The sequence below is a fragment of the Malus domestica genome, chromosome 05 (genome assembly GCF_042453785.1).
Source record: "Malus domestica chromosome 05, GDT2T_hap1".
In the NCBI taxonomy this organism is placed as follows: domain Eukaryota; kingdom Viridiplantae; phylum Streptophyta; class Magnoliopsida; order Rosales; family Rosaceae; genus Malus; species Malus domestica.
In genome coordinates, this window is record NC_091665.1 from 44,285,640 (window position 1) to 44,299,241 (window position 13,602).

Below are 13,602 nucleotides of genomic sequence, written 5' to 3' on the forward strand. Positions count from 1 at the left end.
TTCCCATCTGTCCCCCTCTCTCTCATCCCTCACGTCTCTCTCTCTCTCCTCATTTTCATTCTTTTCCGCCTGCATTTCTTTCTTTCTCAATTATTATCTATATACTAAAACCCGGTGGAAAACACTGTTCACGAGCAGTGTGATGGCTTAAATGCCCCTTTGTTTCTTCTTTGTTTTCCATTGTCTTATCTGCTTGGTACAGTTAACTGACTGAAATGCCCCTCATGTTAGTCTTTGCAGTGTGATTCTTTCCATTTTGTAGTGATTCATCGGGTTTGCCGTTTTTATCCACCTGTCCATCATCTGTGGTTCCTTCTCCATGCCGTTTCAGTGATATTTTTACCTAGCCCACGTGGTGATGTTAGTCTTTGCAGTGTGCTTCTTTCCATTTTGTACAGTGATTCATCGGGTCTGCCGTTTTTATCCACCTGTCCATCATCTGTGGTTCCTTCTCCATGCCGTGTCAGTGATTTTTTTACCTAGCCCACGTGTCGGTCATCGTGAGGTTTGGTTTTTAGTTTATACCCACTTTGCTTTTTGTTCAGTTTCCCATACCAAATTATGCATTTCTATCGTTTTGCAAGCTGTGCGTTTTCCTCTTCCTCTTTCCATTCTCGCCTTCGGTCGTCCCTTTCAAATCTCGGTCTGTGTCCTTTTCAGCTCTTCGTTTCTTCCCTCAACACCGTATCAGTGTAAGGGTTTTCAACTTTTGATTTTTCTTTTGTTTGAAACTGGAAAGTTTGATTTTGATAGATTCGAAAGAATACAAAAGTTAAATCTTTATTTGGGTGAATTTTTAAACCCAGTTTCTCTTATGGATTTTCATGGGTGGTTAAATTGAATATGGAGGTTTTTATGTGGTCTCAGATGGAAACAATTATAGAAGGGATGCAAGATATAAACGGCGTGGAATGTTTTCTATTAATTTTTTTCTTTTTTTTTTAAATCAATTTGGGGTTTTGTTTGGTTTTGTTAATTACGGGCTGTTGAACCCAGCAATTTGTCTACACAATATGTTTTTTTTTTTTTGGTTTAAAATTGAAGAGTCTTTGCCTTCCATCTGTTTTCTCTTTCTGGAATTTCCTTTCTCAGCGTTTTTCAAGCTTATGGTATATAATTTGTTTTTTTTTTTTTTTGGTTCATGATTGGTTTTGCAGGTTTTGTTTGTACAGAGAAGACGGTAACTTGGCTGGTGCACTGTCTGTTTTCAGTCGAGGGTGAGGTTTACTTTGTTACGTAGTTAATCTTAAAGTTGTCATCAGTTGTTTGGTCCATTTGTGATCGAAAAATTTGGGAGCATCTTTATCTGTTCATTTGTCATGTTTAAATTGGATTAAATTTTATGTTGTCCAAATTATAAGTTATGTTTTATTCTCATATATCAATTTGGTTGGCTCTTATGTTTATGATGGTTCTGATTCTGATATAGCAGTTCGATTAAATTTTAGGTTCTCCAAATTATAAGCTGCGTTTTATTTTGATATACCAATGTGGTTGCCTCTTATGTTTATATCAATTTGGTTGCCTCTTATGTTTATGATGGTTCTGATATAGCAATTTGATTAAATTTTAGGTGGCTGAGAAGTGTTGCACTGCTCCAGATTCCTTTTGTTTAAAACCTCTCAGGTCTTACAAGTTCTTATTGGTTATTTTTCCCTTCTTTTTTAGCGTGCGTTTTTAACTTTTAATTTTTTTTGTTGGGTTGTGTCATTTGATTTAGTTCTTTTTTATTTTCAGAAAGCGATGATTGTCGTCCTGCGCTCTAGCAACTATAAAGAACACAGCTTTAGGTACACTTACTCTCTGATGAAAATCTCAAGTTTAAGTCTTAATTGATTTTTGAGTGAAGTGTTTTATGGTTTTGTTGATTTGGCTGGTATGTTTTCATTTGTTTGATTAAAATTTAATTTGGGTTATTAGGTATTTCTTGATTTGAATGATTTCTAAATGTTGTTTCTCCCCCAGTTTATGATATGGATAACTGTAGTTGGATAATAGTATGAGCTCAGTTATATTCTTTGAACCAATGACGGCTATTCAATTTTTTTTTTCTGTGTCTTTTTGAACTTTCATAAGTCATTGAATTTTTCTTAATCAATATTTTGTTTAAGTCTTTACTCCTGCATAGTTATCAAATTTTGATTTAAGTTAGCTTATCTTTCCTTATTTATCTACATTACTTGCACAAGATAGTATTGTTATATAACTGATGTCTGAGAAATTAATATTTTTACTTATTTAATCATTTCTTTTAAGACTTAGCGATGAATAATCTCTCCATGTTAACAATTTAATATATGCATACTGATGAATAATATCTATTTTTTTCCGTTTATTAATCTCCTTTTTAACTTTGTTCGTTTTTTTCCCCCCTTTTTTTTTTGGATTCACTTTATATGCATAACCAATAGTAAAGAAACATGCGGTTCAAGGCTCCACATCGGACATTGACTACGAGACTACAGCTTAAAAATTGAACCTGGTGGTAGCTATGAAATCACAAATTTTCGGACCACTAGAATGAAGGGCCAGTACAATGTGGTGCCGCATGAGACTCAGCTTATATTCAGTGGTAAAACAAATTTCAAAAAGCTCTCAAAATGTGTTTCCACCTATTCCTCGACACCGGTTTTTCCTACAGGATTACAACATTCTTTATCCCCACTTGAACAAAGTTGACATTCTTACAGGTAATAATATTATATATGTATCTATATATAGAGATTAAAAACACTAAAGTTTATTTTTGCCAAATTATTTTTCACAACATGCTTATATTTACCTTTTAAATTGGAAGATGTCATTAGTCATCTCACTGCAATACAACATTTAGAGCCAAAACAGATTAATCAAAGGGTAGCATACAAGTGTGATATACACATTCAAAATGTCAGGTTATTCCTTTTTTCTTATCACTCTCATTATAGATTATCTTCATAATTTGCTTTATATTGAAAAACATGTATATATTTGTTTCTGATTTAATATATCTACAGAAGGGAACAACTCACTGTTACACTATGGGGAGACGTCGCTGAAGAATTTTGTTCTTCATCTGTCCAAGCACTGCCTCTCCCAATTGTTGTCATTTTTACAAGTTTAAAAGTGAAGCTTTATCTAGGTACTTAACTTAATTAGAAGCAATCTTTCGTATCTTTATTTATTATTATTTTTTAACACAGCTTTGTGTAAATTGTTCAAATCTTTTCTGATGACATAATTTTATCATATTCACTTCGTGTGACTTATCATATATCTTTGTTTTATACTTGATTAATTAATTTTTAAATATCTTAATAAATTGATTGTCAATCACTGTTTTTAATTAACTTTCTCTTTTATTTTCAGCTTTTTAAAACTTTGTCCATTTAAATTAAAGTCATGGTTCAGTAAGTGATTGTATCATATCATTCTGATACTTGGCCTGTGTCAGTAAAACCATTTATCAATATTTTCTTTCAACTTTCTTATCATTATTTTCAATGCACAGATAAAATTGTGACGAACAGTACAGATTGCTCACTTCTCCTTTTTGATCCAAACATCCCAGAAGTTAATGCATACAAGTCGGTGTAAGTATTTCTATAGCTTTTAACACAATTAAACTCTTTTCACTGTTGTAAAAGCAAAAGAAATATTAGTTTCATAAAATTATTCAAACAGTTTTACATTTTCAATCATACAGGTATGCAAATTGTAACGAGCCTGTGAAAATATTGGCCCCCTTCTCCAGACAAGTAAATGAGGCTGAAATTTTACGTACAACCAAGATGTTCACAATTGATGAAGTCGCTTTTCTAGATCTTGATTTACACAAGGTATAAAATCTAATTACATGTTTTTAACTCATCTTAAAAACATATGATTGCACTTTTACATTTTTAATAAACATTGTCTACATAATTAGTATTCCTTATACAAAACTATTACAAACTGTTTTGCAGAATGATACGTTTTTCTGTAAAGCGTGTGTCAAGTATTTTGACACACGTTATCAATGGTGGTATAGTGCGTATGCCAACTGTGTAAAACAAATGCATAAAGACTTGACAACTGGACAGCTGATCTGCCAAAAGCATCCAAACCAAATTCCAACTCCTTGGTAATGTTTAACATGCATTCCTCAAACTTTGTCTTAAATATTTGTTATCCTTATCTTTTATTCTTTCTTTATATAATCTAACATTTACCAAATCTGTTTTTTCACATTTTTCACATTTTTTCTCATATTTGTATGCACATGGTTTGAATACATTTATCAAGAATGAAATCAGGTCAGATATCCTCACCCTCCTTGATTAGTTTTCTCGCTGTTTTTCTGCAGCTGTTATCCAAAACTTTGTTAGAGTGATACTTAGCTTAAATTTTGTGATGTTAAACAAAAAATTCCAACCTTTCCTGCTTTCACGTTATTTAAACAACTTTCAAATACTATGTGGTCAACAATTAAATCATTGTTCAAAACATACTCATTGCAGCACATATTTACCCTTTTTGTACAAAATTGGTATAGCTTTTGCACTTTTGACCATGTTATCTTCATTACTTAGTGACTACAATCTGCTTCTTTTTGTTTACACTTGAGTATATGTGAAGACCATAACCAATATGGCTATCATAAATCCAAACTATTAATTAACTTAATAACCATGAATTTCGTTGTAGATTTAAGTTTAAAAACAAACATTGATTTTTGTGGTTTTATCAATGCTTTCTTCTGTTTTATATTTATTTGTATAAGTTGAATTCAAGATTATTTTCCCTCAAGCAGTTTTGTTTTTTTTAATCTAGGTATAAAGTCAATTTGGTTCTTGAGGATCACACTAATGAAATCAATGCTCTCATAATTGGAAAATCTGGTGAAAAGCTTTTTGGTGTGCCATGTAAAGATTTAGTACTGAATCAAAGATTAGTTGGCCAACAACAGTTACCAAACAAGTTATTTAAATATAGTTTGTTTTATTTTCTGCAACTAGGTTGTTTTGACAGTGGAGAACCAAAACTTCATCTGGTGCCCTCAAAAATATACAGTATGGTTCATCAGCATATGTAAAAAACTCTTCCGGATGTTTTATGGCATGCAAATAACTCTTTTTACTCAAAACTTATCAATATTTTTGCATGTTCGTACACCAGCACTTATTAATATTTTGTATATCATTGCTGGTTCTGGTTAAAAACAACTACAACTACCAGGCTGTTAGATGAATGTAATATTTTTTGCATGTACATGGACCAGCATTTTGTAATTTTTTGTATCCAAGTGCTGGTTTCAGTAGAATGATAGCTATAACTACTAAACTATGACAAATGGATGTAATATTTACCAATGAAGTTGTGCATATTTAACTGTTTATCTCTATAGTGTTTCTAATATTTCTGTTATCAATGGTATTAATATTCTGTTACACTGTTTTTAAACCCGCGGCAACGCGCGGGCATTATACCTAGTTTTAACCTAAAAATCTAAGTTCCATCCTTATTAAATTCCATTTTATTTTCAAAACTTAGGAACCTAGATAATTATCAACTTGAGCTTCACATACTTAGTATTTCTTAAGGGCAAATTCGTCCATTCACAGCCACGAATGTAATATTTTGGAACGGGCTGTGATAGTTATTGTATAAATTACAATAATATAAATATAAGTTTGTAAACTTACCTTAAATATGGAACCCTTTGTGTTCAAGCTTTGGAATAGATCTGGAATGGCTTTGAAAATGGTAAGGGAAATAAAATAATAAATAACATTAAACATATTAAAATAATCCTAGGGAATAATTATACAACATTACTTAATTACTTAAAAAAAATTAACATGTAATTGTTAACATTACTTAATTACCTACAAAAATTAACATGCAAGTATTAATTAGTTAAAAAAATTAACATACGAGTCCATACAAATTTATTTGTTGTTGTATACATTACAATAATATAAATATAAATTTGTAAACTTACCTTAAATATAGAACCCTTTGTGTTCAAACTTTGGAATGGATCTGGAATGACTTTGAAAATGGTAAGGGAAGAAGAATAAACGAAATTGCTCTGAGGGAATGCCTCTGATACTCCAACTCTCATAAGGTTTTGCACATCCTCTGAGGGAATATAAGTATATAACAGAGAGTGGAACATGGTTTTGCCTGTGAAAGCATATCACAGACTCACAGTGATACACGGTTTCATTATTAAAGTTCTAATATTTGTTGTCCATTATCTGCAATTGTAAAAAGTGATTGAAAAATTAGTGAGGTGAGTCAGATGAGGTCAATCAACCACAGAGGCACACACACAGACATGCTATTATTCGTTGTCCATTGTCTACAAATGTAAAAAGTGATTGAATAATTCATGAGGTGAGTCAGATGGGTCACTCAATCACAGAGGCACACACGCACACAGACGTGCCATCACACACGCACACAACACACGCACACATATCACACACGCATACCGCACTCTCTCTCTCTCTCTCATTCTCGATCCTTCTCTCATCTTCTCTGAGTCGCGCCGGACCTCTCTTCTCCCCCTTCTCCATTCGACCCACACACACCCACACACATATCTCCATCCTTCTCTCTTCTTCTCTGAGGCGCATGACCTCTCTTCTCCCCCTTCGCCTTTCGACCCACACACACACAGATCTCCCCCTTCTCGATCCTTCTCTCTTCTTCTCTGCCCTCGATCCTTCTCTCTTCTTCTCTGAGGCCTGACCTCTCTTCTCCCCCTTCTCCATTCGACCCACACACACACAGATCTCCCCTTTCTCCCACTCTCTCGATCCTTCGCTGCCGTTGATCGTGGGTCTGGCGAAGTGGAACATGGCTCAGTCGTCTCAGGTAAGATTCCATTGAAACCCTAACTTAGATGTGTTGAATCGTTGATGCATGCGTGAAATTTGAGGCTTATATGTGAAATTTAAGTTAAAATTCGTGTTTTTGCAAGGTTTTGGGACGAAATGGGCTCGGGAACAGGCACACATCTCCGGCGTTCTTCTCCGGCGTCCGATATTGGAGTCCGATTGCCGCGTTTGCCGACATTTCTCGATATTTCCAAAATATCGCGATATTATCGATAATATCGATAATATCGCGATATTTGGCCGAAAACCCCACGGAAACCAGTTTAAATATCCATGTCCCGAAAAATCGATATTATCGGCGAAATATCGCCGATAATATCGATATTTAAATCTGTGGTCAAAACCAATGTGAGGTTTTATCACAAAAGAAAACTTCGGTATTAATTGGGATTCTTCAGGCCCAACAACTCCAGTAGTTCCAGGTATGTCGGAATCTGGTATGCAAACAGACCTGAAAAAAAAAACAGTTGTTTGGGTGGCGTGGCAAACAGAGACAACCCCATCAACGATAAGTTCCGGAGTTGTAGAAATTATGTTGTTGGGAACATTTCGATTTGGTCCACGAATGTCTGTCCATGTCCAAACCAGAAGCACTTGTGTAGCTCAGCTTTTAGATTCTGGAAATTTTGTGATACGACTTTAGTGGCCATTGATAGATGACTAATTTCTAATTTATGTGGATTGAATTCAAAATTTCAACGGGGTAAATATAGGCTGTATTTCACACGATACATCCTCAATTTGATTTCTGGCCTGATGAATTGCATCATGATGGCTAAGAAAATGCTGAAATGTCTTTGTAAATCTTTCCAATCAAGAAAGTATGAATTGCCGTCACAAAGCCACCAACTAGTCTTTTTAAAAATAAAAAGTTAAAAAAAGGGAACTTTAACGAAAAGCGTGCTGTACTGTTCACTTCGAAAAACCACATTTTTACACTAAAAAGTCAATCCTTGTATTATTCAATTTACCCTTTATTTGGTCATTTTCGTTAAAATTCAAAGTTTTCAACCCCTTTTCATTAGTTTTTCTAAAAAAAAAAGAAAATATAATGAAAATAGCTTCAAATTTTTACATTTTAATAAAAAAAACATCCACTAACTTTATTTTAATAATAAAGACAAAAGACTAATAAGAAAAAAAGAAAAAAAGAAAAAAAACCTAACAAACCCAACTACTTTTTCCTCCTATCTTTTTGTCCCAACGTCAGCTACATTTATGGGTTTTTTATTTTAGCTTAGAATAAGAAAAATACTTCGAATTGAATTACATTCTCCTATTTTATTTTTGTAGTGTTATTTTCCAATATTAGTCATGATGATGAGAAACTTTTCAATGTGCCCAGAACACGAGGTGATACATTTTATACAAATTGTGAGATTCTTATGTTAAAAAATTAATAACATAAAAAATAAAAAAATTTACCACTTATATAATAACATTTGGTATACCATTTGTGTTATAGACACAAGAAAAAATTTCTCCAAGATGACACCCAAGCTCAAGAAATTGGATGGAGAGCTACATTATTATTGTAGGTATATGAAAAAAAGTAAGGAAATTTTAATTTGATAATTGAAAACAACTTTTTAAATATAATTACTAAGAACATAATCTTCTCAAGGTTTTAATGTAAAGAGTCACTTATGGGTTCATCGTTTTCGGCACAATTGGTATTTTTTACAGGACCAAAAAGGGTTCAAGTTTCAAACCTTATGAAATTGAACCAAGAATTAAACATTATTTATGAAACATGACCAATAAGTAGACATTATTCATAAAACTAGACCAATAAGTAGACACTATTTATGAAACATGACCAATAAATAGACACTATTTATGAAACGAAAACAAGAATTAGGTATTATTTCCAAAACTAAACCAATAGGTGGAAACTATTTATGAAATTGGACTATATACTATTTATGAAAATGGAGTAAGAACTAGATAATATTTATGAAACATGACCAATAATTAGGCCATATTTATGAAAGTGGACCAATAATTAGACACGATTTATGAAACTGAACCAAGAAAAAGATACTATTAATGAAACTGGACCCAATAACTAAGCATTATTTATAAAACATGATCAATAACTAGACATTATTAATGAAAGTGGACAAAAAACTAGGCACTATTTATGAAATTGGACCAATAAATGGTATAGTACCGGTTAGTTTCATAAATAGTGCAGTTTCATAAATACTTTCAGTTTCATAAATAGTGCTTAGTTTCATAAACAGTGTACACGTCCTGGGCGTCAGATTTTTTTTTTTAATTGTGCCCTTTTCATTAAAAATTAAATTTTTTTTTGTCCTTTTTATTAAAATTTAAGGGTTTTTCATTAAATTTTGATTCTTTGTCATTAAATAAAGTTATAGCATGATTTTTTGTTAAAATAAACATAGCCCAAGCCCTTTTTATTAAAGTTCCTTAAAAAAATGGCGGAATTTTAGTGAAGGACAAAATGGGTTGTGTACCAAATGCTGGTATTAGTATGATTTCTCCAAGTCATTAATTAATTAAGGGATCTTTTGATAGAGGCGCCTCAGTTTTGAATTTTTTAGATCAAACATCCATGCCTTTTAATGATTTGATTAAACTTTTTTTTATCATAATTTTGGTGCTATATGCACATTATATTGTAACAAATTTCCTATAATCTAGCATTTTGATTACACTCTCCTCCATTAGAGATAATTGTTAAAAAAAAAAAAGTTGGTTAGATTCAATTTATTTTCACAATAATGCTACAATTTAGCAATAATTATCTACGATTTAAGATTTTTTTTTTCCAAAATAGTTTAAAATATTTTTAAATCCCCCAAAATCAAACGTACCAAAATGAGTTTTTCTTTTAGTACGTTAAGAGAAAGTAGGATTAAGAATACTATAAACGTACCAATACAAAATGTGTTCAAAATAAAACGTACCAAAATAAAAATAATATACCAATATTAACAATATGTATCAAATCAAACGTACCAAAATTGCAACTAAACGTACCAATTAATGATTTTAGTAAATTCAAACGTACCCGCAGATAATATATACATAATGTATTGTACCTAATAATAATTCGTCAACAACTATACTTCAAAAAATAGCAAAAAAAATATAATTTCACAAAAACATTGAAAAAATTACACAGAGCTTATATGTTGATCACCAACTATTTGGAAAAAAAATAATATTAAATGTTTGCATACCCAAAAAAAAAAAAAAAACTGTGATAAAAAAAAATTATTTGGAAGAAGGGAAAATATAGTTTAATTACTAATATCTGCACTAAATAAGGAAAAGTGCAGATAAAAGGATAAATTGAAAAATTATTTTAATTTTAAAAAATAGAGGTAACTATTGGTCAAAGCACTTTAATCAAATTTTAAAAAAGCACTGATGTTTAATCTAAATGATATATAAAAACTGTAGGGGATTCTAATTTTCCCATTAATTAATCATACATGGTTTTGGAGTAACTTGCCGATTTCCTCCTGAATTTTCACTTAATTTTCAATTTCCCTCCTACCGTTAGTTTTTCATAAATTTCATCTAAATTAACATTAACTCTTATCACGTGCACACCACGTGACTCTCCTTTAAGAGCAGATGCGTCACTCTGTTGATCAAAAGCATTCATCCATTCACCGTTCAATTTGCTCTTCTCAATATCGCCTGTATTAAACATTTCCAAACCTAAACAACATTACAAGAAGCAAATCTAGAGAATGGGGATCAATCTAAGAAACCCCAGCAGCACATCATATGTACAATTACAATTTTATACCAGGGCAATGAAATCTTCATCACATAATTTACACCTTCCACAGCTGAAAACACAGCAATTACAAGGTAGAGCAGGAATCTAAAGCAGTTCTACTTCCCGATGGTGACCACTGTAATCTTGAACGTAAAATGTTTTCCTTCCCGATGGCAAGGCATAACAATCCTTCTAGCCGAAGACATCAAATAGAAAGTCCAACTTCCAATCATAGCTGTGGCCACTCTCTGGAATGGCAAACGCCCAGCTTATTTAACTCGTGGATATTCACATGAATCTTTACTTTTCTATAAGCTGCAGGGATCAGGGGATTTGATCGAGACAATAGGTGGCGGTTGTAGCTCAAAGAACGATTTTGCACCTTCTCCAAGGCTACCTATGCATATCGTATCACCTCGACCATGCCAGGTGCCATCTTGGACATTGTTCATCTCCAATGTTCTGGATTCCTGCTCATATTGTAAAAATACCATCCATAAGTTTCAAAAAAATCAGATAAGTCGTACCCAGTGCACAAGGCTCCCGCTTTACGCAGGATCTGGGAGAGGTGAATGTCGGCTAGCCTTACCCCTATTTATGGAGAGGCTGCTCAAAAAAAAAAAAAAAAAAAAAAAAAAAAAAAAAAAAAAAAAAAAAAAAAAAAAAAAAAAAAAAAAAAAAAAAATCAGATAACCAATCAAAATTAAAAGCTCCTGTCTACATTTACTTTTGACAATCATATCATAGGTTTAGGTTCTCGAAGGATAATCACCTGACATAATGCACAGCACGGGCAGATGAGATGGTAGATGCAATCATCCAAGGAACTATCACTACCCTGAAAATAACAGGCATTGCCCGCAACAATGTTAGGGTAATTTGTGTATAACCACGAAAACGATTAGAAGGCATGGATTAGAATAACCATAGATCCATGAGACAACTCATTACAATTGAAATGATCGATCATATAGCAGTAACAGCACCCTCTCCACGAGGAGGGAAAAGCAAACCATCTAAACTAGCACACCCACAGTTTCGGTATTTTTCTATACCTAACGTCGCTTTTCTCCATTGAATAACCATTTAAGTTATAAGACTTGAACATTGTTAACTGGAATTAGTAAGAGATAGTTTAACAAAGAGAGAAGGCTTACCCTGATGTTAAATTTCTTCTTTATCTGTGTTCGGAAGTACCCCAAATACGTTCCTAGTGAAATGCTGAAAGCAACCGCCAAATATAGAAAGCAGTGCTTCTTGGTGACAATGAAGGCAATGCCGTTGAGAAGGACAAGAACAACGAGGATCAAATGAAGAACTCCCTGCAAAATCACATACCGAAATTCAGCATCTATCTAAACCAGCCTTATTTACCCGAAAACCAAATCTTCGAATCCAAACGAGCTGAAAGCACACAGGTTGTTCAACAGCTACATCTAAAGCATCCTCAAATTCCCACTTCCACAGCTACCAAAACAATCACTAAAAAGATAGATGCAGAAACCTGTAACGAACAAGGACCGAAACCAGCTCGTCTCATGTTCTTCCCAAATCTATAGCATGGGCAACTGCAACATCAAAATACATGGCAAAAATTAGTCAAAGATTAGTCAAACTAAACAAGCAATTCAAATTCTCAACAAAAAAAATAAAAAACACATTGACCCAATCAATTTCTTTGACTACTTCTGTATAATTCAACGACATGCTGATAATATGTATCTTCAGCAACAAAATACGACACGAAAATGATTCGAAAAGTACATAGAAACCAAAGCAAAAGAAATCATCTTTACAACAAAGATTAAAACTTTCTCTCGGGAAAAGGAATTTTCCGGGAATCCAAACAGCAAAAGAGGGAGAGAGGGATACGGACCAGAGGGATTCGAGAGCAACACGACGGTCATCGAAGCATTCGAGGACTTCACCTTCCCACATCCTGAAGACGCCACCCAAGTCCCCTGCGTCTCCGTCTTCCTCTCCTCTGGGGAAGCTCTGGAGCTTGGCCGCCAGCTTGCCCTGGGTCTGCAACGCCACCGTCGAGCAGAGCAGGTCGAAATCCACGACCGCCATTCCACTTCCCTCCAAAAGCCTCTCCTTTTCTTCCCCTTCCGCCGTTTCCTCCGCCTTCTTCAGCAGCACCGTCTCTTGCTTCTCCAAATCCCCCATTTTCCGAACCCCAAAACCAGAAGCTCAAGCCCTAGGGTTTCCTTCTTCCTCGCTGCTCCTTTTTATGCGGGTTTTCGCTTTTTGGTATTCAATGAAGGTGATTCTCAGAAGAAGCCATGAACTGAAATTATTTATTTAAATAGAAAAATAAATAATATTTAAATTTTGCATTTTTTGGTGGGATTATATTTATTTGTGAATGTGAGCTTATGGGGGCGGTGGAGATTGATGTTGACGATTGTCTGTTGGCGAGGCGGGTGGGGTTTTAGTTGGCCGGTAAGGTAATAATTCGGCATCAATTTACCAACGGCCCCTTTCACTTTTCACATTCTTACAAGTCAGCCCCAAACTTTTAATTTGATTGTGAGCCCTGAATCTTTTAAAACATGTCAATTTGTCCATAATTGTCAAACTCGGTCACATATTTTATTATTTATCAACTGAATAAGACTTGAAGGTTATTAGTGAAATTTTTTGACAGGGTTAAGATTGGAGTCAAAGTGGCATGCTCTTAAATATTTGAAGAAAACAAAACAGATTAAAAGTCTAAAAAGCAAATCAAAATAGATATAGACTTTGAGTAAATTCAAAATAAAACGTTTACATCAGAGACCAGAGTGTTAAACAATCATTCTGATTCAAACTCATCCACCTATGAAGGTCACCATTTTTTGAAACAAAAGACGCCACTAAATTTTTGCTAAGCCTATATTTGTCACAAAATAATTTTTGGTTGCCAAAAACAAATTTTAGCGTTTTCAAAGGCATTTAGACACAATCTCTAAATTAAGAGGGCATTACTAG

At 33.5% G+C, this 13,602-nt stretch overlaps 1 protein-coding gene and 4 long non-coding RNA genes across 7 annotated transcripts in view; 4 read left to right on the forward strand and 1 right to left on the reverse strand.

The window, feature by feature from the left end:
* LOC103434674 (protein PLANT CADMIUM RESISTANCE 10-like) overlaps positions 1-13,095 on the reverse strand; it is a 39,614-nt gene extending 26,519 nt beyond the window's left edge. The window contains exons 1-5 of one of the 3 annotated variants that reach the window (XM_008373022.4): positions 12,506-13,095; positions 12,134-12,197; positions 11,787-11,951; positions 11,402-11,467; positions 10,525-11,099 (exon numbers count right to left, since the gene is read on the reverse strand). In XM_008373022.4, coding sequence (XP_008371244.2) covers positions 10,938-11,099; positions 11,402-11,467; positions 11,787-11,951; positions 12,134-12,197; positions 12,506-12,798 — 750 coding nt within the window. In that variant the 5' untranslated portion in view covers positions 12,799-13,095 and the 3' untranslated portion in view covers positions 10,525-10,937. Of the gene's footprint in view, positions 1-10,524; positions 11,100-11,162; positions 11,236-11,401; positions 11,468-11,786; positions 11,952-12,133; positions 12,198-12,505 lie in introns of those variants that run through there. The other 2 variants (XM_070822857.1, XM_070822856.1) reach the window with 2 other exon arrangements.
* On the forward strand, positions 555-2,550 carry LOC139196579 (uncharacterized). The gene is made up of 5 exons (XR_011581643.1): positions 555-692; positions 1,158-1,217; positions 1,574-1,626; positions 1,738-1,790; positions 2,412-2,550. It is a non-coding gene; the product is annotated as an uncharacterized lncRNA (long non-coding RNA).
* On the forward strand, positions 2,549-3,128 carry LOC139196578 (uncharacterized). The gene is made up of 3 exons (XR_011581642.1): positions 2,549-2,690; positions 2,798-2,894; positions 2,997-3,128. It is a non-coding gene; the product is annotated as an uncharacterized lncRNA (long non-coding RNA).
* LOC139196580 (uncharacterized) lies at positions 3,689-4,128 on the forward strand. Its single transcript, XR_011581644.1, has 2 exons — positions 3,689-3,818; positions 3,945-4,128. It is a non-coding gene; the product is annotated as an uncharacterized lncRNA (long non-coding RNA).
* LOC139196581 (uncharacterized) lies at positions 4,150-5,104 on the forward strand. The gene is made up of 3 exons (XR_011581645.1): positions 4,150-4,274; positions 4,792-4,883; positions 4,977-5,104. It is a non-coding gene; the product is annotated as an uncharacterized lncRNA (long non-coding RNA).
* Positions 13,096-13,602: the final 507 nt, after the last annotated feature.